Raw genomic sequence first — 13,308 nt, 5'->3', positions numbered from 1 at the left:
TCTCTATCACCATTTTAGTTTCGCTGGGATTAATTCCTCCATCAAGTGTGCAATCCCATACGGACTGAAGAATTCTAGGAACTGGATAACTTTGCTCTGCCTAAACATGTATATGTCTGTACCCTAACTTTTAACTGTTCAAGTTGCAAACCCAATTGTGGTACTATTGCCAAATAACTGCAAAATGAATTCTCTGATGTATTAAAGCAAAAATAAAATATTCATTAAACTCTCAGAATGTGTATCATATTTAAACATTTAAATGTTATACAATTACTTATCACAAAACAGGACTTTCCAGCAGTTAACTACATCAGCCTTTGCCAATGTGGTGTCCTCTTGATATTTTGGAATTCAATTCCAATCAGCCCCAGCCAGTATGGCCAATGATCAGGAATCCTGGGGGAACTGTAGTCCAAAACATCTGGGGGATACCATGTTGAAGAAAGCTGGTCTGCAGTACAGGGTCTTTAGTCTTAAATGGCTCTTTAGATGAACTAGTCAAGTGCAGGACAAGGGTCCTTAACTCCCACATTAGCTCAACAGGCTTTTCAGTCTTTACTCCAGAAACTGGGGTCTCGTTACGGGATAGATGAGTGAAGCACAACATATGGAATGTTATGAAGAGATAAGGATCGGATTAAGTTTTTGGGAAGTGGATAAATCTTTTAATAACAATATGGCAATGGGGGCGCTTCTTAACTCAGGAAGTGATGGACTGTATGTATTGTGTTCAGCCCATCAGGCCCCACTGTAGACGCTGGACAGAGCTCAGCTGGACATCAACGGATGAGCAATGTCAACAAGGTAATGTTTCATTTCATTAGTGTGTGCAATCAAAAACCAGGCATTGCTGAAAATGGAGAAGACAACCCCAAATAAAGACACTGATTTACCCACTTGTCTCATTCTTGGGAACAGTTGCAAATGAAAGGCAGAAACACAAGTGAGTTTAGGAACTGGAGTCCAGGCGCACAGCAACCTCTACCTCCTTAGCCATGTAAGAGGCAGTTAATCACATTCATCGAACCAGAGTTAGCAAGATCAAACCTGGGTGTAAACTTGCAGAATAAAAAATGAAGCGGTTCTTGGAATAGTCCTTTTTAAAAAAAATAAATGAAAAGCCTCTCAGGCATTTTTTATAATTGGAGTAAATCACCTAAACTAGATTTGCCAGGGGGAAATGCCAGAAGATAGACACCCCTCCCCAAAAACATCAATGCCTTATATAAGGGTTGAAAAGCATTCTTCTTACACTGTGTGCAGTGTTTCAAACACTAGATCCACACAGGGTGAAATCCTATGCATATTTAGATAAAGAAAGAGCTACAGCTCCCAGCATGCTAGTTAGGAAGTAGTAGGAGCCATAGGCTTCTTATTTAAACATGCAAAATACTGCACCTTAATTTTATTTACAAAAGCATAGCAACTCGTTACGCCATGTACTGCATTTACAATATACTATACTGATACGATCATTTTCAAAGTCGTTCAATTTATTTAAAAAGTTGCTGTTGATCAAAAGGGACATTTTTCAGAGAGCAAGAACAGGACAAAATCTAGTATCTTGAAAATAGTCAATTCTTATTTTGAGGGCCTAAATGCTACCAGCTTGAAGACAAAGTTCAATGTCAGCAGTCTGAATTACAGTAACAGTCCTCTTGTTATCAGTAAATCACAGGCGGTCCTGATTAAATTCGATACATATATATCTGTGGATTCATACAAGAGATCATCTCCAAGAAATACTTGCCGCATCCCTTGCTCTCTGGAGTCTGCATACTGACCCCAAGCTGTAATTATAGTACCCAAAAGTGAAACTAGAACCACAAAGCTCTTAAGATAAAATATTCTTCAGTTAATGGAAGATTACGCTCCTCTGCCAAGCAAACTCGTCAGCTAGGCTAGCACAGGGTGCAGTCCCATGCCCATTTAGATGGAAAGGAGTCCTACAACTCTCAGCTGGCTGGAGGTGCAGAACATTTTTTACTGAAACATACCAAGGATTAAATTCCTAACTACCTTCTGAAATGCTCAGTATCTTCAGATATAAAGCACAAGGGGAAAAACTACTAAGGGTGCAAGCCCATATGGCTTCAGACAGAAAACAAGCCCTTCCACAACTTCCATTGTCCTCTGTGGTTGGGGGCTGCAGGACCTCATTCTGCCTAAACATACATAGGATTGCACCCTAAATTTCTTAACCTTAAGTGCAGACATTTGATAAAATGACAATGTATTATGCTCTGCATGGTGTTTGAGCATCATGTGAGACAATATTTCTACTAAGAGAAAAAAAGTAAGGCTCTTGTTTAATGAACCATCTAGTCGTAGATTTGCCTCCGTTTCGGTTTCCTCATGAACCCAACTATCAAAGGACAACCCAGTCAATATGGAAAGCAGCCCAGTTCTGCAATGAAAACAGGTTTATAATTTTCAGATATACTTGAATGAAGCTTTTTGAATAAACTGCTTTGTTTGGAAAACAAGGAAAATGCAGATCAGTTTAAATGTATAAAAAAGTTGATGATCATTCCCCTGAGCTTTTGACATCTGAAACTGGAGAAGTCATTGTGATTAAAGGTCACATGAATAGATAAGGTGTGAAATCCATTATGAATCAAGACACAGCGACTTGCTGGTTTAATGTTAACCTAGCAACACCTGCAGCTGGACAGGAAATCCTGGATCCAGAAATAGCAAAAATAAAAGCACCATCCAAAAGCAGTAACAGACAACTTTACAGCATTTCAATCATACCAATCTGTTTACTAGAAACTTGGGGTCCCCCCCCACTTCTAATGCACTTTACATTACCATAACAGTCATATTTATGTCCATGTTTCAATTAAATTATTCATACTCCTTTTTCCAATGCGTCTGTTACCTCAGTATATCCTGTCAATGCTGCTAATATAATAAAGCTGGGCCTGCCCAGCTCTTTCTAGAAAATCTGTTATCTGAAGATATATCATTCAAATTCTCTCCCACACAGCTCTGAAAGAACATTTACATCTTAGGAAGAGAAAGTCTCACGGATGCTTACTAGACAAATAGCATTGAGAAGCTATTCCTTCTGCCCAGGAAAAACAAACAGTCATGCCACGTCTTGGTCAGAGTACTCCTATCTCTTATCTCTTGCTTAATACTTGTTGATTCCAAAGATTCGGACACCGTGCAGTTGTGGCAACTTGGGAATAAGCACACTCAAGAGAGAAGCTGTGTTTAAGATGAAATGTGTCGGATCATATTTTGTATAGAAACTTGCAAGGAAATATCTGCGAAAACAAAACGAAAACATAACAAAACAAAAGGTAAACATAGATGGAAAAATTAGAGGCAGGGCAAAAAGACAGACAGTTCTTTAGAAAAGTGGAAATGTAAAACTACAATGTTAACAGCTCAGTAATGAATAGACTATGAGATGTGAGTGGCATGCAAATTGGTGCAGGGGATTCTCTGGCTTATTTTGATATCTGCAGCTAATGGATTCCCCTTTGTGTTACTTACCCTCAGTGGAAATGCCTTAGAGAAAGCAGAGTCTACAGAGGGCATTCAACTCTAGACAGGCAGGGATTAGGCCCTGGAGGTTGTCCTCCACTGGACAAAGCATTCAGGAAAATACTACCAAAGAATAGCACCAATACCACAAAATATCCATAGGTATAAAACCATAACACCTTCCAGGAAATTAGATGCTTTGTTTAGTGCTTCACAACACTGTAATATCCACTCTCAAAAACATCATTGCTCACTAAAAGATCCTGGTGAGCCTAAATGAATAGTTTTGTACAGACAGCTGAAGATTCATGGTCTGCAAAACATATATGGTTATTTAATCTGAAATGATAGGCTTTAAAAATAAGGTTGATGGAAAGCACAGGAGCAAAGAAAAGGGCGATGCGATTGTCAGAATAGTCATTAACACTTCTGACAACTCCTTTTAAAGTCTGTGTTTCTAACTCAGCTTATTATCAGCTCAACACAAAATGTTACAAAGCATGCCACGGATGCCTCACGATCTGCCCACTGAAAAAAGGATGAGAAAAAGTATTTGCTATTACTGCTGTTCATTTTAATATATCAATTGCCTTGATGTTACAGGGAATTTTAGCAGTGTGTTTCAAATGCCTGATGTGCAATAACAGCTTTCTTCATTGGTTAGAAACATGAAGCAAATGTGGCATTGACCTGTTGACTTCTCTCCTTGTAACACACACCCAAGATAAACATTTCTAGAGCTCCTTGATATTCCCTCTAGTTTCTGATGTGTATGTTGGGGTGACCCATGGCTCAGTGGTAGAACAAATGTGTTTATGAACCATGAACACTTTTATCAATGAAATAAAAGTTCCTGAATCTTAGCAGAGTATGGCCTAACACACTGGGACAATCCAGCCAAAGTCAGCACTTGGCCATCTCATTGTGTTCAATCAGTTTTAGAAATGCTGAACTTTGGCTGCATTATACTCTTAGTATGAAACACTTTTATCATGTACTTTAAATAAATTCAACAGTTCTTACAAGAGAAGCAGAAACTAAGAGACAATGGCCTGCCTGTAGCCACTTGGTGAATTTCCAGATGAACAGTGATTTAAAATGGGGACACCAACCTCATGCTTTCAACACTATGCTAATTAAATGATAGCTACCTAAAACACTATTTCAGCCTCCCCAAAATACTTCAGCCTACCTAAACCACTATGTCAGGCTTATAAAATACATAAACAAATACATTCCCAACTGGTTACCTTCTAGATGTTCTATACTACAACTCCAAGCTTTCCTCAGCATTGGCCATGCTAGCTGGGGCTACTGGGAGTTGAAGTTCTAAATACCTGGAGAGTACCAGGTTGGGAAAAGCTGCAGTTTCATAGAATCTGTGCAAGCTGTGTTAGGTTTCTTCAGAATGCACTGATATCACAGAGTTGCCAGTGGACAGATCCCTACAATTCAGGGCCTGTGAACCACATTCTGGGGTTGCATCATACTCATTTCAGAATAGAGATGTTGTTTTATGACCCAGTGCTTGCCTGCAGTACTTAATATCTAATAAAACAAGCAACTGCATTTATAAGCCTGTGGGAAGTTTGACTTGGATTCAAAATACCATAGGCTGATATTGCATCATATGAAATTAAAAATAATTGGGGTTAGATCAAAGGAAAATTAATTTAGGAGTCCTCAACACCACTGATGCTTTCATCTTAAGACAGGGAACAGAAATGAGATTTGTAGGAAGCCAAAACACAAGTTTCTTCATGTACATACACTAGCAGGATGACATAGGGAACTAGGAATCTCCAGAGCAGATTTTGAAGATATGCAGGGGAAGGGAAAGGTAGGGGAATTCCATTGCACAAGCAGAAGCATGCTTCTGCACCACAAAGCAACATTCAAACTCTTATTATGTTCAGCAGGACTTGCTCCCAAATATGCATGGCACCGCAGCCCTGGTCCTTTGTGCTTTCCTTTATGGCTAGAATACAAAGGAATGCTACATTCTATCCACCAGGTATGCAGATAAATCTTCCATCTCAGATATTTCTATAGCTTTTAGTTGGTCCTCTATTTCTATTCAGAGAGCCAAATAGACCTTCAATATCATGCAATTACAAAATTGCAATTTTGGAGTCCTGTCATGTTTCTTAATTAGCTGTTGCTATTATGTTTCGTAGTAAAGTATTCCTATCAGTAGAATGGAAAGCTGCAGTATTATGATTCCAATTCAGTAATACAAACCACTTAAGAATCTTCCATGAGCTATTGAAATATGGCTCTTATGTTTTGAACTAAAGCTGGAAAATGTAACATGATAATAACCCTATTAATTTCTTCTCATAGGGATTCAAGTTCTGCAAAATGTCTTTCTCTAGTAAGTGAACAGGAAATGTATAGGATATTAAGCTAGTACTTCCATTTCAGAAGTCATCATTACATGAAAAATGCATTTTGCCCTGCTTTAAAAACTCATTTCAACTCACAGAACCATGAAAATAAAACATAACTGACATGCCTTTCTTTAGATTTCACACATTAACAGTCAATCCTGTGCACAACTACTTTAGAAGTGAGTCCCATGGAATTCACTAGCATATACTTCCAGTTAATTATATACAGAATTGCAGCTTAAATTTCCCTTTGCAATACTGACTTGCCCTATCAAATATTATTGTGTAAAAATCCTTCAAACTGTATAAGTACTGCCATAGTAGAACTTCTAAAATACCTACAAAATTATTGGAGAGATTGTGAAGAACTTCCGTGATGAAGTAAACTGCACACCATAGTCCAGTTGCTCCCAGTGAGTCAGAAGCCTTGCTTTACCTTGGTCAGGTGTTTCGAAAGGTGTTCCTTTCACTGCATGCAAGAACACATACATTCCCTGTGAAGAAAGGCAAGCTATGTTATTTAGAGTTCACTGTCACTACGGTACACAGAACCTCTGCTGACTCTACCTGCTTTGGAGTTACTGGGCAAGGAAGACCCCAATTGGGATGGTGGTTCCTGCACTGGTGGACTTTTTCTGAAAACCAGAAAAAGTAGAGCAAATTCAGCTCCCTAAGGAACATTTCCTCACAATGCTTTTCGAAAATGGAGTAGTTGGTTACAGTGGCCGTGTACTCAGACAGGTCAATTAAGGCCTCGCTGGGGGTGCTATGACCTGCAGACTGCCATCTGCCAGCAACCTGGAAATAGGCCTTCTTTGCGTTGGCAGCCATTTTATGCAATGCCAAGACACATCTCCTTACCCAGGCCTTCCCCGATTAATTTTGCCACGTTTGCTAACTGGTGTGTCTTGAATTTTTCGTTATAAGTACAGTATTTACATCTATTATGAAGTTGTAATGTCTCATTTTGTAAACTGTTCCAGGATATGTTTAGATACAGCAAAAGGTATACAAATTGATAAAGGAAGGAAGGGAGGAAAATGCTTACTAGTGGCACCAAGCAGTATCCTAAGTAGTACAGTCATATCCAACAGTTAAGTAATTTTGGGGAAATTAAAGCCAAATCTGCAGTTATGCGCAAGACTCAAAACTCCTCTGCAGAAATCTTTAATGGAAGTTAATCCTATTAGGCTTGGAGAAGAGGCTAGCTGGGTTAAACACAGTACAGAAAGATCTTCTTTTCACTTAGCAGCATATGTTCTTTGCTTCAAAGAATGGGATACCTGGGGTAATTTCCCGAGAGAGAGACACATATTAGCTGGCCAGGAAGTGGGCCATGGGAATGTGTAAAGATTCTAGATTCTTCCTAGCCAAGTGCCTGGGGTTGGCAGCAGTGTCATCTCTAGGAGTGAGAGTCTAACCCCTATGCTTTTGGGTGGAGAGAATCCAACCCTCCCAGGCTAAAGCGGCTACTGCTGCTCCAGAGTTCTGATAAAAGTTCTTCTAAAGGCATAATCCTATGCATTTTTAGATTGAGAACGTTCTACAGCTTCCAGCAACCCTTCAGCTAGTCATGCTGGATCAGACATGGTGGGAATTGTAACATTTATTTCTGTCTAAATATGCATAGGATATTAAGCACATCAAGAATTTTGGGATAAGGATATGTAGTTCTATTTCAACATTCTTAATCTTTAATAGAAAACCAAATAAAGTCCTATCATTCCTATTACCTTGATGAAAAAAAAAACATATTAACCATTACTAAGGAATATGATCTCGCAAACAGAAGGATGCTTTCCAATTTAATTTTGTTCTGACTAAGTTCAAGAGAGAACATTGGGCAGTCTGTGTACTATTTCTTGGGAAAACCATTTTCCTTTGTTTCTCTGTAAAAACTTACTTTCAGTATTGCCTCCCCCACCCACTCCAATTACAATGCAGGATGCTTACCAAATTGTGAATAATGTTGGTTAAGGTCCAGGCAACTGGAACACTGAAGAAAGGAATGCTGAGCAAAACAATATGAAGCAAGCCAACTCCAAGAGCATACGTGAGCCACATCCCTCTGCTGTTCATTACTCTTGTGTTGGGATTGACTTCACTGTGGGCAACTCCGACATTCATTTTTTAAAATGATTCTGGAAAATATTGCAGAAAAAATGTTGTCAGAACAAGAGGATGCTTGTCAGGAAAATTAATTGTATCCTAGATACTACTGACCAACTGAGAGTGGCCATTATAAATAACTGCTGCAGAAAATCCCCTTAGCGCCTTTTAAGTTAAGACGATATATGAAGCATTCCAAATTCTTGCTTCTCAAACTTCAATCTTACTTTTGTTGCACTGCAAAATTCCCTGAAGTCACAGTATTTCAGTTTTTAACAAGGAGATCAATTCTGACCTCGCAGCAATATTTATGGCTCAGCCTATGGAAGTGCTTTGAAAGACAACAGATTTCTAGTAACACCTTCATTGGCTCCAAGGCAACAAAAATATGAAATATGTTAAGAGTTGACACTGGAGTTGCTTTTCTAAATGATTGCCTTTACACAAACAGAGCTAATAATTTCTGTGTCTCTCCATGGAAAAAATGCTTTCTAGTTCTTTTTTTATGTGCAGTTCCACAAGACTATAATCAAGGAAACTTCAATTTCCTATTTGACAAGAGGAACTACTCAGAAATACATTATTCAGAACCAAAGTATGAAATGTTTATCATGGTTGACAGCAGATAAAAATCAGGATTAAAAGCCATGGTTTGAAGTAATGCTTATTTTAAAATATTCTAATGTAAAATTGTTTAAAGAAGTCTGTGTACATCAAGACTGCAGATTGGAGACCAAAGCCTGTCCTCTGAGTTTCCTTTAATGGACACATCCCCTTTCCCACCCACCAATTGTTCGGATCTCCCGCTTTTGTGCAGCTTTCCCCCATTCTGAATGGTTGAAATGCTTAGTGACTATAAGAAAGCATTTTAAGATAAGATATGCTAGAATGTTTTTCCTTCACTCCTTTTGCCTCCAGCCCAGAGCACCACTAAAAGAGTTTCTCTGAAAAAGAATTTGGCCTTTGGGTCAAAAAGGTTCTGCAGCTCTGGTAAACACAAAAGTGATATTATATGACTAACCAGGTAGCTTCTGCTCAGAGTACCATTGCCAGATTTGTTGCCTGCTTTGGATGGAAAAATAATGTAGAAAATGATGAATTTCCCAAAACTTGATAGGAAAAATAACATTTCAGTTACATCCACTAAGTAACAGGATAGTGTTTTGCAACAAGACACAGTGAGATTTACACCTGAAAGGTTATGTTATGTATTGAAACTGTGTGGAAATTCTGTCACTGGCGGCAATCCTACGGATGCTTCTCTAGAAGAAGGGCACCACTGTGGGGTTTACTTCAATGTAAACACACCTGTGCTGCCAATTTTGAAAGCAAAAGTCACCCCCTACACGTATTCCTTATCAGACCAATCAGAAATGCATATCTAATAAAGGATGCCCCTTGAAAGACTACACAAGTTATTCACTAAGTTGTTAAGTTTCTCTGATGTGTGCACACCCAACTACCTTACTAGACCAAATTAGAATGCGGTGTAACAAGACACAACAGCTAAGAGAAAAGGAAAATTGCAATTACCATAAAGATTATAGGAGCATAATCCACAAGACAAAGGTGCAGCAGTATAAAGCTGCTTTAATCCATAAATAAGCTTAGGCTGCAACGTTAGGTTACCATTTGTTCCAAGTTTGTCAGCAAGGCAAGTTATGAAGCACATGTATATCAAAGCTTAATATTAGAAAGATAGAACTGGAGATATTTGGGGCACTAGCACCACTGAAACTCAGTAGACTAGTTTAATGGCATGGATATCCGAAAGTCTCTTGCAAATAATATCCAACTATTAAAAAAAATAACTCCCACATTAGTTCGTTTATAATCCAGGACAGGTCTATACCTACATTTACATTAGTTCGTTTATAATTCAGGACAGGTGTATACCTACATTTACGCGTCTTAAAGTCCGTTCCAGCTCGCAACATACTAGCACAAGTATTCGTCATTAGGGCAGTGGAAGAGAACGCGCAAGAGGAAATCATCTTATTCTCTTTCACAGTACCCACGCCACCGATTGCAAAGCAAGCGTGTTCAACCGGAATACAACCACCCTACGCTGTGCACGTCTGAACCGTTTTAGAAACCACGTCTGTGCACGTGCATTCGAATGATCAGCATTCCCTTCTTTGTACCTCCAGCACTATCAGCAATGATGGGCAATCATGGCAGAAACGCGGACTGAACAACACGGATTACGACAACTTGCTGACGCTCCTTTGTTTAGGAAGGAAGGGACAGACAGACAGACAGACAGCGCGCGTCCCTAAAGCTTATGAAAGGCAGGCAGGCAGGCAGGCAGGCAGGCCGGCCGCAGAGTTCGTTACTACTGTTATTTGTCATCCGCAGAAACAACATGCCTCCGTGCACGCCCAATCGCGCCGCTGTATTGTTTCCCCGAAGGGAGCCGCCGCCTTTGTGCTTGCAGCCGCGCCGTAGAGCTCCCTCCGCGCACACCAGCTGCAGGGCGGCGGCGGCGGCGGCGGCGGCGGCTGATCCGGCGCGCGCCTGCCCGTGCACACGTACATACCTTCCGCCCCGCTCGCCTGCGCGCTCGGCACCCTCCGCGGGGAGATCTCGCGCTGCCTCGGCCACCACGCTCGCCGCCACCCGAGCCGCCCGGCCCGCGTCCGCCGCTCCGCCGCGCCCCGCGAAACGCAGCGCTGGGAGCAGAGGAAGCCGCCGATTGGGCGAGGGTAGCCTCGCCCGCCGCCCCGGCACCGCCCCTTTCTCGCCCCGTCGCCTCCCGCCGGGGCGGGGGAGGAGCTGCGCTCGCCCTGCCGTGGGCGGCTTGGCCGGGCCGTGCCGTTCCCAGGCGAGGTCGAGGAGCGGATAAGGGGAGGCTCTGCGGCGGAGGCTGCCGCCGACTGATCCAACCGGCCCAGCGCAGGTAGCCTCGGCTTCGGCAGCGCCCCTGAGGCGACACTTTCGCGCAGGCCGTTTCCCGCCCGCCCTCGCGGTGTACGGCTCAAGCACTGCTCTGATAGGGCGGGCGGGTCACGTGAGGCAGGAGGGCGGGCTTGGACGCGGAACGCCGGGCGCAAACACGGCAGGGCGCGGAGACGTGAGGCTTGGCGGCGCTGCGAGGCCGTGGCGGGGTGTTAGCACCTAGCTAGCAAGCTAGCAAGCGGGCGGGCGGGCGAGGAGTAAGGGGGCCTCCTTAGGCTCTTTGCATGTCTGAAGGTCCGTTTGTTTAAGACGGTCTTTCCCAGCCCGGTGCTGTCCACATGGCCACCGCTCCCAGCATCCCCCAGCTAGCATGAGTGCTGCAGTCGACCGCTTCTGGAGAGCACCGGGTTGGGGAAGGCTGTTTCAAGGTAGTACGTGTCAACACTTGAGTGATTCGGCTCAATAAGTTGGTTTTGCAAGATGCTTCGGCTGCTTTCATTTGTAGCCTGAGAACGCAGTGATGCCAAAGGCAGATTTATGTACGTAGGTTGGCAGAAAAAAGGCCTACAACTCTCAGCATGGCTGGCTAGGGCTTGCTAGAAAGCGTAGATTTCTCCTGTCTAAACATGCGGCTTTGTGTTCTAGTAACGCCGAGACGTATTTCTGAATAAGCTTGCCTAATCTATATAGCAATGTCCCAGTAGTTGCTTACCTGTAATAGATGAGGTGCATAGGATGTTCTTGACCTGCCTTTAGATGCACGTAGGCTTGCTGAAATCAAAAAGCTGGGTAAGGTGCAGCTGCTTCTGCAGAGGGGTGTGTGGGAAGGTTACAGTCCTGAGCATGCTTACCTGAGGATGAATTCCACTGAATAAAATAGGAGTAAACACTTATTTTTGAGCCAACATACAGGGGATTGGGCTGCCTTTGGTTTTCCAGCGGTGTAACAGTGCTGATTTTCACCTTGTGCAGCCATCAGTGCAGCTGCATTTAGGTATAGCAGAATTTTAGAAAGTCTTGTGCTGCATGATGCTCTTGGCAATGGTTTAAGAGAAACAGAGATGGGACAGTGGTTCGCATCATCTTCAAAATGTCAGGTCCATACTTTACATTTTGTGCAAAGCTGAGCTGAAAACTCAAAATAGAGACCCACAGGAAGGTCACTGTGCACTCGTGACATGTCCCTGATCATCCTCTTAGCTCACAACTTTCGAAATCTGAAAGACACTGTTCTTTTGGCAGCTTCATCTCAAAGGCAATTTCTTCATGTATCGGAGAGAGCCCAACGTGACTCTGTGGCCATAAACATGTAATTTTAAGGTATGATCCTGTTGCAATAATTGTAAGCTCTCTAACTTAGAGACTTACTTCCCCACAGGGTGGGAGAATGGTAAGGGTGATCTTTGCCTCCCTGTGCTTTTCTGTAAAGACATTTTGAAGTGGGAGCGAAGGAGCTTGGGAAGGCCTCAGGAAAACTTGTATCCTAGCAGTTCTAGTCTCTTCACTCCCCTCTGAAACACCCAATTTTTCTTCCTCTGTTAAGGCAGCTTTCCTGCCTTGGGTTCTTTTCCCCCTAGCTGTGAGGAGAAGGGGGACTTGTAGCTCCAGTTTTCATCTCTTGAGGTTAGAGTGCAATCTCTGAATTTGGATAAGGGAATTCCAGATATTCTACGGCTTCTCAGATGTAGTCTAGGTGCTATAGAACTGCATCCCCTATCCTCTTAAAGAATGTATTTTTCTCTTGTGACTTCCCAGACTCCATCAAAAATTGGCTTTTAGATAACTAAACATTTCTCTTGTTCTTCCTTTCTCTCCACTCTGTCCTCACTAAAGTAGAAAATGATCTTTATAACAGTGTACCAGAAAATCATACTTTAGTTAAATGGTAATCACCACACGATTGTTTTTAATGCAGCTTCTGTATTCTGTCTTCCCAGTAGTGATTGCTCCTTTTTGTCTTTGAATTTAGGTCTTCCTGTAGCTTGCTAGGATCAGTTTTCTATTTCCTGTGGTTAAATTTAATCATGGATCTTCCTGGTATTATACTGGTCTGCAAATTTTGGGAAATTATCGACTTTTGAGATAAAATGTGCTAATTCTTACATATACGGATTAGAAAACAGGTAAAGGTACTAGTTGGCTAAAGTTTTCAAGATATTTCACAATAAAGATTTATACACAGGCGAGTATATTTGCCTACAAGGGAGGGAGGGGTCTGATGATCATGATGCCTCATAACTTCTTGATGAAGTACGGTAGAACAATGAAAATGGTACCACATGGAAGTATATAAATTTATCTTCACGTTGAGACTAAGGATTATTACCTAACTGTATTTTATTGCTCTTTTATCGCAAGGTACATTTGTCTTTGTTAGTTCTATGCATCATACAGTTGCATCTCTTGGCTT

The 13,308-nt window shown here is 41.8% G+C and overlaps 2 protein-coding genes across 14 annotated transcripts in view; one reads left to right on the top strand and one right to left on the bottom strand.

Moving 5' to 3' along the window:
- Positions 1–1,478: 1,478 nt before the first annotated feature.
- ORMDL1 (ORMDL sphingolipid biosynthesis regulator 1) lies at positions 1,479–10,715 on the bottom strand. Of its 2 annotated transcripts, none has more exons than XM_044427017.1 (4): positions 10,540–10,715; positions 7,845–8,032; positions 6,234–6,385; positions 1,479–3,278 (listed from the first exon to the last, which is right to left on the bottom strand). In XM_044427017.1, exons 2-4 carry the CDS (start codon positions 8,016–8,018, stop codon positions 3,143–3,145), a joined length of 462 nt encoding a protein of 153 aa, XP_044282952.1. In that variant the 5' UTR covers positions 8,019–8,032; positions 10,540–10,715; the 3' UTR covers positions 1,479–3,142. The 2 variants fall into 2 exon arrangements, with proteins under 2 accessions (XP_044282952.1, XP_044282953.1); XM_044427018.1 differs by lacking the exon at positions 10,540–10,715 and adding an exon at positions 9,022–9,039.
- A 118-nt stretch (positions 10,716–10,833) lies between these two features.
- Positions 10,834–13,308, top strand: part of PMS1 (PMS1 homolog 1, mismatch repair system component) — a 43,606-nt gene continuing 41,131 nt past the window's right edge. For 4 of the 12 annotated variants that reach the window (XM_044427010.1, XM_044427009.1, XM_044427015.1 and 1 more), the window contains exons 1-2: positions 11,335–12,218; positions 12,868–13,021. The gene's annotated coding sequence lies outside the window, so the exon portion shown is untranslated. The other 8 variants (XM_044427005.1, XM_044427011.1, XM_044427012.1 and 5 more) reach the window with 5 other exon arrangements.

Source organism: Varanus komodoensis, unplaced genomic scaffold, assembly GCF_004798865.1.
Source record: "Varanus komodoensis strain SLA01 unplaced genomic scaffold, ASM479886v1 scaffold18_1, whole genome shotgun sequence".
NCBI lineage: Eukaryota > Metazoa > Chordata > Lepidosauria > Squamata > Varanidae > Varanus > Varanus komodoensis.
Note: the sequence above shows the minus strand (reverse complement) of the source record. Positions and strands in the feature narration are given on the sequence as shown.

Excerpts from the sequence above, each read along its gene's own strand:
- ORMDL1 (XM_044427017.1), bottom strand. The coding sequence starts at position 8,018 with ATGAATGTCGGAGTTGCCCACAGTGAAGTCAATCCCAACACAAGAGTA. Across the intron at positions 6,386-7,844 it reads CCAACATTATTCACAATTTG|GGAATGTATGTGTTCTTGCA; the intron begins GTAAGCATCCTG and ends CTTTCTTCACAG. Across the intron at positions 3,279-6,233 it reads ACAATCTCTCCAATAATTTT|ATATTTCCTTGCAAGTTTCT; the intron begins GTAGGTATTTTA and ends TTGTTTTCGCAG.